Here is an 11,121-nt window from a genome sequence, read left to right as displayed (position 1 = left end):
ACACACACACACACACACACACACACACACACACACACACAGAGTTATCAGCCATCACTGTAACCCATTCTTGAACCCCCAAGAAAACCTGCCTCTGTACACAGTCACTCCCCGTTTCTCTCCAACTCTTACCTGTAGAGAACTACTGACCTGTCTGTTTCTATAAATAGGTGTCCTGGTTTTGAGGGTTTGGCATTCTTGGATATTGTGTAAGTTAGTTTTTCAATGCCGTGACATAAATTTGAAATAAGTAACTTATAATTGAGAAAGGCTTCAGTCCCTGGTTGCTTGACTCATGTTTCTTAGTGTTAGAGCATAGCTGTTCATGTCAGGAAGGGGCCAGGGTCAAGATACACCCTAAAAGGTGTTAGGCACAGCCCTAACAACACACTTCCTCCAACGAGGCTCCACCTTTGAGAGTTCTACTATCTCCCAGTAGTCTATTTTAAAAGTCCTCTGCAGACCTCACTGACACACTGAAGGTATGTCTCACCAAGCACCAGGGTATGGAGGGAACAGTATGGGACAAGTCAGAATATCCCAGCCATCCTCTAAGGGCCATGGGTAAAGTTGCTCTCAGGCTTTAAGGGCACTGTGACAGCAGTGATGTCAGTATAAATGAGTGTCTCAGAACCTACCAGAAGGGACCTTAGGCTCTAGATTCATTGTCCAGCAGAGGGGTATGTAACTGCTGACTCCACCCAGCATGGCTCCCTTGGCTGAAATACTGTCCTCTGCAACCAGCTTTGTTCTCTCTCCAGACAAGGGAGTCCTGGCCAGCCTGGAGCAGAAGTTGAAGGAAGTGGATGAAGAATGCCGGATCGAAGAGAGCAAGCGTGTGGACCTTGAGCTTAACATCATGGAGGTGAAGGACAACCTGAAAAAGGCTGAGGCTGGGCCTGTGACACTGGGCACCACCGTAGATACCACCCACCTGGACAACATGAGCCCCCGTGTGAGTGCCGGGTCCAGGTACCACAGCTCCTTTGAGCTGTGTATGGGACCTTCTAAACACAGGCTGGGAGAGGTGGATCATACCTCCCTCCTCTTGACCCAGCCCTTGCTTTCCTTCTTAACCACAGCCCAAAGCTGCCACACCTACCCCCACTCCAGACTGTACCCCAGTCAACTCTGCATCTGTGCTCAAGAACAGGCCTCTTTCAGTCATGGTCACAGGCAAAGGCACTGTCCTCCAGAAAGCCAAGGTAAGCAGTCACTCCCAGCCTCCCTCAGGGTCTGTGGAATTGCTGCAATGGTGGGCCCCTCTTTGGCTGCAGATGGCACTTTGTGGCTTTTGGCACTAGCTCTGAGTGAGGTGTGCTGTCAGCAGAACGCAACTGTGGATCTGGCTTTCCTAAGCCTTTGACACAGCCTTTGTCACCGATTAACTAAAAGGCGCATATACTTGATACAAGTGTTCTTTCCAAAGCTGTGGACACGTCTGTCCATAACCTCCCCACCACTCAGCAGTGGTTCCAAGGGGCAGATTGTGACTGAAATGTCTTCAGTCCACAAAGTCAGTGATTCCAAATGATTTCTTTTTTAAAAAAAATGATTTTTTATGTGTGTGCCCAAGTGTATGTACACCACGAGTAGGCAGGCAGTTGTGGGTGCTGGGAACCAAACCCAGGTCCTTTGGAAGAGCAGCAAGTGCTGTTAACTGTGGAGCCATTAAAAATAAGGAAACAAAATCACCCAGACAGTGGCTAAAGGCTCAGCAAAGCAAACACCAGGAATGGATCCTATGACGAGGTTTGTCCCTGAAGGCTCAATGAAAAGCGTTATTCATCCTTAACTTATTTGTATGCCTAAAGTTGTCTTGGCTTTGACAAACCCTGCTCCTTGTTCCTGTACTGAGTACTTGCTGGAGATGGTTGGAGGCACCGCCACCAATGGTGAACTATTAAATCCATTTTGTTGCATTAACTCTGCCCCCTCATTGCAGTGGCAGGCATCACCAATCACTCCCAGCACTTTGCTGAACCTCCGCCTCAACATTTCTTCATGGGTGCTCCACACAGGGCTGAACATACAAAATTTGAAACATATTGGATACCTCTTTGTGTAACTACATTTTGAGTGGTTTTTTTTTTTTACCCCTTTCTATGCATATAAAGGTTGATACAGAGGATAACTTTCTTTTGGGGGTGTACACTTGTGTTTGGTACCATAGGAATGGGAGAAGAAAGGAGCAAGTTAGGAGACAATCATCTAAAGACTCTTAATGTCAATGTGGACCTTGGTGACAATCCTGCTTTGGTAAAGTCTTCATTAAAACAGCACCTCTGAGGAAGGGGTGAGTCTGTTTGGAAGAAAAAGCAAGGAATAAAGTGCTGTGAGTGGAGAGCTTTGGTCAGTGGAGGAAAACAAGCCAAAGGGAGGCTACAGCAGCAGCATCAGAGGCTTCCTTGGAGACCCGAGTCTATTGGCTGTAATGAGACATTGTACTTAGGAGTGTTCTGTGTTTCTTTTCTTGTTCTATTTTTAAATTTCATCCATCAGTCCATCATTTTATCAAGATTTTTAAGTAGTGAAAAATGGCCATGTGACTTTGGTGCCTGAGAACACCTCCACTTTAGCCCCTCATCTCTTATCCTATGCTTGGCGATGTTGAGGGTTAAACCATCCTTGCCTCCAAGTTTGTTCTCTTCCACATTAATGAGCCCGACTTGGTCTTTGATTTTAAACAGCATTGAGCACCAGTGGCACAAACTTTAAAAAAGAGCAGCAGAGGCAAATATTTATGACCAAGATAAGGCACTGAGCCGGTTAAGGACTTTTGTTCAGTTCAAGGTAACTGAAAAAAAATTTTTTTAAAAAATTAAGCAATGTTGTATCATACAGGAAAATATATAATCCCCATGTTTACAAATTCAGTCCTATGGGTAGGCCTCTTTTAAAGGAAGAGTTATTTAATATAATCTTGTCATTTTTATTTTAAAGATCTGTTTTCATTTCTGGTCCCCTTGTAAGAAAAACAATGGTGAATTTGGGCAGCCTTCCTCTTTCTTCAAATTGGCAGTGCTGTCCAGTATGTGGCCTGTCTCTGTGACGGCATTAACACAGGTTGAAACATTTCATCTGTCACCCTTGTCCCATTTCTGGGCATTCTGAATCAGAGTTCTCTAACACTGGTTCCTGAAAGCAAAAGGTCTTTTTTTTACGTTTATTGTCTTTCTAATCCCAGGGCATTTATTTCCTGTGTCATAAACACTTGGTGACTTTACCATGTTGTGAGTTAGATTTTTTTTTTAATAAAACATTCATTGTATTTTTGAGTTTTCCTTGTGTTTCATGGAATGACAAGGGGCAAATGTCTTGATTATTTATACACTGAAAGCTGGAAGAGTGAGCCATATGTGGGATCCTAGCAAGTGGCTTTAAGGATTCTAATAGTATAATTAACAAGGAACCAAATACACAGGAAACATCTGCAGAGACTGATTATATGTAGACAATTGAAAATCAAGCTCCTGCAGGTTAAACAGACTCCTAAGTAATTCTTGAGGAAAAGAAACATAGCAATATGTGGAAGGTTGCCTAAGCAATGATTAAGGAAATTCAGAGCATAAATGTATTTATATAAAATAATTTGACAAAACCAAAATCCGACTCCTTGAGCATGTGAACATGATTTTAAAAAACCAACAACCGAAGGCAGTATGAAATGGACTTGACAAGGAAGCCTTATGCACAGACACGAATATATAACTGCAGTGCAGCAGTGAGTTGAGGTGATCACAGGTGATCTCTGTGAGATCAAGATCAGCCTGGTCTATATAGGGAGTTCCAGGCCAGCTGGGGCCACAGGGAGACACTGTCTCAAAAAGACCCCCCCATCCCCCCAAAAAAAGTTCAGTGATTGAAAATATTGAGATATACAACTGGTCACATTAGTGGACTAAATGTGAAAAACACATTTGGAAGGAAGTGGAGAAAGCATACTGAAATTCTTAGTCATTAAAAAAAAACAAACCTCTCAACCAACTAAAGGAAGGAGCATCTCAACCAGTGATCCACAGAAAAGTGTCAAATTCTAACAACTGTAAAGGTGGAAAAGTCCCTTTAGCTTAGGACTTATGGATACGACATATGGATACTGGTATTATCACTACTTCTAAAAAGAGTGTTCTGGAGCACCAACACAATGCAAAATGAAGGAAAAAAGTAGTGGTATTCAACCCCACAACAGCACTACAGGATAATCATCTTTTGTTAGAGCTGGAATGTTCGGCAGGGTGACTGGATCATTCAGAGAAAGCAAAATGAAATTTATGAATTATCTATAATCTTTTAACTTTTTATAAGGACAATATATCTAATAGGATTGATTAAAGCTAGGAGTTTATTTTGAAAGACTTTAGCTAGTTAGGCAAGAAGGCAGAAATTTGTTCTGCTACCTTCGGGGTTCTGAAAAAGATTGACTTAATGGCAACTGTACTAGAAAAAGGCAAGTTTCAAGGGCCAGGACCCTAAGGAATAACAACCACAGGCCTTTGGAAAAGAAGCCCAGACAGTTTGTGGTTTGAGTTCAGGTAATTTTCATGTGGCATCCGAATAGCCCTGGCCAAGACAGAGCGCCTACATGTCAAAGTATTTTAAAGACAGTTCTTATTTCTGAGACAGTACTGATCATGAGGAGCATGTGATCCTCTCCTGAGGTTGCCTTGTAGGAAGGCAGTGTCATAACAGGAAATTACATTAAGTGAAGACGTGTATTGAACACAAGCCGCCATCTTGGTTCAATGTCTAGGACATCAGTTTTGTTTTTAATTACCTAAAATTACCACAGTGGTATTTCTTCAAGCACTTTTCTAGTACCTGCAATTCCAAATTTCTTAAAGCTAAGTGGTGTTTCAAACAAAGCAGATTCACACTTTTGAATATATAACACCATATTAAAATATGTACATTAAAAAGACAAACTACGACAAGAGTTTTGTGAGAGTGCTACAATAACTTCTACTGAAAACCCAGCTCCAAGCAACAAAACCAGGGGAAAGAATCGGTTCCGAAATACTGAGAGCTGGGCCACCTAGTGTGCCAAAAAAATTCCAGAGAGTCCTCTTTGCCACACAGGTACAAATACTCCTGGTTGAAGAAATAACCAACATCTTCTCAAATATACCTTTAAAAACTAAGCAGCAAAATTAAATCAAGACAAAACAGTTCAACGTCTGTCTTAAACAGCAAACATCCTTGTTCATTCCCTTTACTGAGTTGGGAAACTGTCTACTCGCTGGCCCCACAAAAAGGAGGATAAAGGAAGTTTCCAACAAACTCACTACCACTAACCCCTCCTAAGTCAATTCTTTGAAAAGGAAGCCCCTCTGAGGTCTGTTGCCCAGCACCCAGACCAAATCACACATAGCCCCTCCAGATCTGGGCTGTTTGCACAATAAGCCCCTCCCCCATAGACAACCCAGCTGGTTAATTGGTCAACTTGCAATATAACCCTGCACACAGATCTGATCACCAGCAGTCACAAATGGCATGTAAGTAAGTCCTTTTTCAAACTAAACACATATGAGCTATCTTCTGGGAGATGGAGAAGCACACCTTTTTCTGTTAACATCACTATCAGATGCTCTAGCGATGCCTTCTTGCTGGATATTACTGTCTCAGCAACATTCTGTCCAGCATTTGTGATGGACAAAGTGACCCTCCAACAATTCCCTGATGTCTCCCTGACCTCTTGCTTATCCTCAGAAGTGGCAGACAGCTTACCTCAACAAGTTAGAACCAGGTACAGGAAGTTAAATACTGACACATTAGGAGTTTTCAACATCACCATTCATGAGTGATTCCAGCTGCTACTACTGTCTGAGGCAGCAGCAGCTGCAATATCCTCCTCGGTGGTAGAGGTTTGTGGGCAGGAAGGCTCTGCACAGAGCTGGAAGCAGATGTTCCAGGAAATATGCTATGCCAAGGTCAGCTTCCTTTCAGATTCTGAGATGCCCAGATGCTTGCTGGGAAGGGGTTGGTTGCTGTCCTTCAGGCTCTTGGTGGAAGCTGTGTGCCTTGAGGGCATCTCCTCTCAAAACCCCTGGGAAAGGAAGTAATCTTTGAGTGTGTGTTTGAGTCCTCAGCCACTCAGCAGCCATTATCGTTCTTTCATGTCCTTGTTACTCCCCAACCCAATCCCTCAAGCAGAAGGTGCCAGCTCACAGACCCCCATCTGACTGCTCTTTACACCTACTCCCTGGCCACTGGAAGCCAAGCTGTGCCAAGGGCTAAAACCCCCAGCTCTGACTGAGATGTCTTGATTTCTGCCTGACTTAACTTTGAGCTCAGGAAAAGGAGCCACAGGTAGTGCTGTCCCCAATCTGTTACACCCCCTCCCATTTCCTTATAACTACTTCTCTCTCAAACCTCTAGTATTTCCTCCCCAGGTCCCAGCTGACAAACTGTTCCCACATTACCAACAAGTGGAGATATTCAAATGGTCACCAGCTGTCACACTGCGTCAACCCACCCACATGTGTCTGTGGTCCCATATCCCCCAACATCACCTGAACCCTGGATCCCCCGTGCTCCTAACTGGTTATTTCCAGTACACTTAGCCTCGTCTACTGTCCTATTCACACTAGAATGGAAGCGCCACAAGGGCAGGTTTTTGCAGTTTCATCTACCGCTAGACAAATTTTTATCTCCGAAACAATGCCTGAAATACACAGGCACTGTTTCAAATATTTCATGGGCGGGGATGAATAGATGATTGAATGACAAATGACAACCTGCCTTCTGTTTGTAACATTTAGCAGGACTAAAGAGCCCACCCCCATTCATGCATGAATACAGGAGCCCACTCACGGTTCTCGCAGTGGGGGCCCTCCCAGCCACCCCAGCACTCGCAGTGGTAACTTCCATTTTGCAGGACACAGGTGCCTTCATTCATGCACGGGTTGGGTTTGCAGAGGTTGACTGGCCGCTTGGCTTCTGGGATGGAGAATGTACCCAGTAGGCCCAGCCTGGGTTAGACCCAAAGACCCCCTACTTTAAGCATGCCCAGTTCAGGCAAAAAGAGCCTGCTGAAGTGCCGTAGGATCTCCCATGGTCCTGAAGCAACAGCTTAGATATGGTTGATGAGACTGAATTCTTAGCCCCGTAAATGTTAAATGGGGATAGTTAAGTCTCCCTGGGGACTTCATGGGATTGTGTATTAGCACATAAGCTGGCACACGGCAAGTGAGGACTCAGGAGTTGCTGTCCCCATAATGCCACATGTGAAAGCTCAGACAGATGTCCTGTCTCAGGATGGCCCCAAAGAGTGTGGATTCTCCCACTTACCTCCACATAGCCACTGGATGAGCACATCCTGGTGGTACCTCAGGTCGGTGTAAGCTGCCACATGTATCAGGGAGTCCCGGGGACCAGCAAGCCTCCGCACTGCCTCCCTGAGGACAGCCCCCACGCTCACAACCAAGACGGAGATGCCATTGCTTCTCAGCTTCTGGGCAGGGACAGCTGCATCCTCTGCCCCACTCCCACCTGTGAGCATCACCACAGCCTTGGGGACACCAGGGCGGGCACCCTTCTGGATAGTCATCACCTTGTCATCGATGTGCAGCAAGGCTGTGCCAGCAGAGCCCACGCCCCCTAGGTAAGGGGCCTGGCTCATAGCCCGGAGCACAGCAGCACGGGTGGGATGGGTCTCCAGCCCGAAAGCTGTCTGCACCTGGCTGCCATACACCACCAGGCCCACCTGTGTCACGTCAGGGTTCACGTCAAACTGGAGGGTGCAGCTCCTCACAAAGCTCTGCATCTGAGCAAAATTCTCTGGTCCCACTGAGGCTGAGGCATCCAAAAGGAAGACTAGGTCCAGTGACTGTACCTGGCATCCTGCAGAATCAAGCAAAACAGGTCTCTCGACTGGACCTGGCTAGTACAGTGGGGACTGCTCTGGGCTGGGTGGAGCCCAGGTCTGCCAGTGTGCCGCCTGTCCATGCAGTTATCCACCCCCTTCCTAGTAACCACAGAGCATCCCTCCCTTGGAATATAAGCAGGAATGGGCATGGCCACCTGGACATTTCCCAGTCTCCCTAAATACTGGTTGTTGGCCATGTGGAAGGCTCCACATGATGGGATGTCATTTCCAAATTTGAAATTATGCAAATTCTACTTTGTGCAAGTGGAAGCTACTTGCCCTTCTTGCTAGCTCAGAAATGGTGACCTTGGACCTCAACATGGAGGCCACAAGATGACCAAGTCAAGCCACCTGATTGCTCAGGCCACTTCCCCTGAACTGTGAAAGCAGCTTCTAAAATAAGGAATCTATTGAGTTTTGGGGCCTTCGTGGCAGCACCTGTACTTTCATTTGTCCCACTCTGCCATGTGCCACCCACGGTACACAGGACACTAATTAAATCACATGCACTGAATAGGCTGATGCCTGCCCTCCATGGGCATGGCATGAGATACAGACAGGAAATGAACATGAACATGAATACAAACTGAGCAATATGGAGGGGGGTGCTGGACAGCTTTAGTTGTCACCCTGGCAGCTGATTAGAGGAAGCCTCAATTGGGGAATTGCCTCCATTGGACTGGCCTGTGGCTATGTCTGTGGGGCATTTTGTTAACTGTTGAGTGATGTGGGAGGCCCCAGCTCCCCATGGATGGTGCCACCCCTGGGCAGGTTGTCCTGCATTATATTAAGCAGCATTCTTCCATGGTCTGTGCTCCAGGTTCCTGCCCTGGCTTCTCTTGATGAACTGTGCTGTAAGCCAAATAAACCCTTTCCTCCCCAACTTGTTTTTGGTCAGTGTTTTCATCACAGCAATATGAAAGCAAACAAGAACAGGGAAAAAGCAGGAAAGGAGGAGAGACCAACTGGGGGCAGTAAGAAGTGGCTGGGAAGGGACCCCTGGGGAGGTGACGCATCTATTAGAAGGAAGGGGAGGAAGCTGAAGCTGGCAGATGGGGTTCCTTCCAAGCAGGGAGAAGGCTTCTTCCACCTACCAGTGTGCAGAAGCTGCAGAGAAGGCTCAGAAACCCAAAACTGAGCTCTCAGAAGCCAGTGCAAGAGGTTTGGGTTTCCTTCAAGTACACAGGGAGCCAGCTGGGAAGGCTTTAATATGGAGCCAGAAGGTCTGGTAGCCTCATTTATTGGCTTTTGAAAACCACACCAGGAACAAGGGAAACAGAGAACTGTGACAACCACAAGGAGAATCCTAAGGAGACAGGCCCATTAACTGTCCTGTGAGGGGTCATAGCTGGTTATGGAACAGGAAAAGGACATTAGGTAAAATGTCCTGACCAAAGGTGGACTATAATAATTTGTTAATAATTAATAAAAGTTATTACCATAAGTAATAACTGATCACTCTTGGTTAACTGTAACAATGAACCATACGAACAGAAGGCATTAACAAGAGGAATGTGGGCACCCTCTGCAACTGACACATTTTTTTCTGTACATCTACAACTATTCTTAAAAACAAAACAAAAGCAGTATCAGTTTGCCATAGGAGACTGGGCTAGAGGGACAGGATGGGTCTGGGCATGCCTAGCCTTGTCCCCCATTTCTCCCCATACCCCAATTACAGAAATGAAACCTCTTGCCTCTGAGACAGTGACACAGGCTGAGGATCTGAGAACAACAGAATAAAACAGAACAGAAAAAAAATGTTAGAAAAATGTTAGAACACATGCCAGATTGACAGGATAAGCTTCGTTTTATAAAATGTTTGCTTCAGTGTGTTTGAGTGTGTAGGTGCCTACATGTGTGTACATGTATGTGTTCTAGGAATACATTTCTTTTTATATATTTCCATCAAAGAGAGTGGCAAACTCCTGCTCTGCAGCAATCTTGGTAGAGTCAGAACTCCTTAACACTAATAGCAATGATTAAGCATAGTTAACAGCAACACCTAAAATTGGCAGGGTGCTTGGTACATGCTAAATGTACATATGGTTTGCCTTATCTAGTCCTCACAAAAAGCCCCTAAAGAATACTATTCTCAGTCCCATTTTCTTGACAAGTAAACTGAGAAGCTGCTGGTCATGTGACTGTGGTTCTAGCTTCCAACATAGACACTAGAGAGAATGATGATTCATGGTACCCAGAAGAAAGAAGGACTAGCTGATGGGGTCAGCCTTAGGCTAGGCTATGCAAACTTACCTGGCCGTGACCAACTACACAGCCTCCTCTGCAGCTCCAAGATTTGGTTGAACAGGTCCTGAGGGTCTGTGTAGACCATCACATGCTTTGGGTTGCCTGTGATCTCCTCCAGTTCTGCCTGCACAGCCTCGCTGCCCACACCCAGAAGGAACAGCTCCCGGGCCCTTGCATGACGTGCCGGCCCAGCCACCTCATCCTGGGAGTGCGACTCAGTGATCAGGACCACCACTCTGCGAGGCCGGTCCTGTCCTGTCCTGGTAGCACTGCCAAAGCCATGCTCTGCCACCTGTCGCAAGGCACTACCTGTCAGGGTCAGACCACCACTGAAAGGAATGTTGTCCAGGATCCTGACCAGATCTGGCACGTCTTGGTACTCCCCAACAGGCACAGCCACCACCAGCTCTCTGCTGTAACTGGCCACCCCGACACGGGCCCGAGAGTCCTCACTCAGCACAGCCTGTACAAAGCGTTTCACAAAGGCCTTGGTCCTCAGGAAACCCTCCAGAGTGGTGCCCGCAGAGCTGTCCAGCAGGAAGAGGACATCGATTCTGCATTCCAGGCTCAACTTTGGTGCTGTTGGAATCACAGTGACACTGTCATCTGGGACCACTGCAGTATGCAGCCTCCCTTGAGACGCTGCCACAAGATGCCAAGCACAAGAAACCTCCCAGGTAGAAGATGGGGCTGAGAAACTGAGGCCCTGGGGAGTAAGTGACCCCGCTCACCACAGAGTTAGAGACAGAAGTAGAGCACTTCCTCCTGCCTCTGGTGAAGGGTCTCCATTCAACCATATTTTATAAAGCAAAATGTATCTATTCTATAACTTTTATTTCCTATTGTGCTTAGTGCTTTGGATTCCTGAGATATCTTTGCCTATGTTTTCTTCTAGAAGCCTCCCTGTTTTGCCTTCTACATGTAGAGTTATAAACATGGACTGATTTTGAGTTGGGTTGGAGATATAAGATTTACTTTTTCCATATGGATACCAATGAAGTCAA

General features: G+C 46.1%; 2 protein-coding genes across 5 annotated transcripts in view; one reads left to right on the top strand and one right to left on the bottom strand.

The window, feature by feature from the left end:
• The window catches only part of Afap1l2 (actin filament associated protein 1 like 2), a 111,265-nt gene extending 104,545 nt beyond the window's left edge, over window positions 1-6,720 (top strand). For 2 of the 4 annotated variants that reach the window (XM_008830224.3, XM_008830225.3), the window contains 3 exons: window positions 762-955; window positions 1,083-1,205; window positions 2,174-3,271. In XM_008830224.3, coding sequence (XP_008828446.1) covers window positions 762-955; window positions 1,083-1,205; window positions 2,174-2,200 — 344 coding nt within the window. In that variant the 3' untranslated portion in view covers window positions 2,201-3,271. Of the gene's footprint in view, window positions 1-761; window positions 956-1,082; window positions 1,206-2,117; window positions 3,272-6,392 lie in introns of those variants that run through there. The other 2 variants (XM_008830222.3, XM_008830223.3) reach the window with 2 other exon arrangements.
• The window catches only part of Vwa2 (von Willebrand factor A domain containing 2), a 36,742-nt gene continuing 31,278 nt past the window's right edge, over window positions 5,658-11,121 (bottom strand). The window contains exons 10-13 of the mRNA XM_008830226.3: window positions 10,124-10,696; window positions 7,291-7,842; window positions 6,814-6,939; window positions 5,658-6,046 (exon numbers count right to left, since the gene is read on the bottom strand). Of these exons, the coding sequence (XP_008828448.1) occupies window positions 5,943-6,046; window positions 6,814-6,939; window positions 7,291-7,842; window positions 10,124-10,696 (1,355 nt within the window). The 3' untranslated portion in view covers window positions 5,658-5,942. The remainder of the gene's footprint in view (window positions 6,047-6,813; window positions 6,940-7,290; window positions 7,843-10,123; window positions 10,697-11,121) is intronic.

The sequence above is a fragment of the Nannospalax galili genome, unplaced genomic scaffold, assembly GCF_000622305.1.
Source record: "Nannospalax galili isolate Female #2095 unplaced genomic scaffold, S.galili_v1.0 scaffold974, whole genome shotgun sequence".
Classification (NCBI taxonomy): Eukaryota; Metazoa; Chordata; class Mammalia; order Rodentia; family Spalacidae; genus Nannospalax; species Nannospalax galili.
This window is presented reverse-complemented; position numbering and strand designations above follow the sequence as displayed.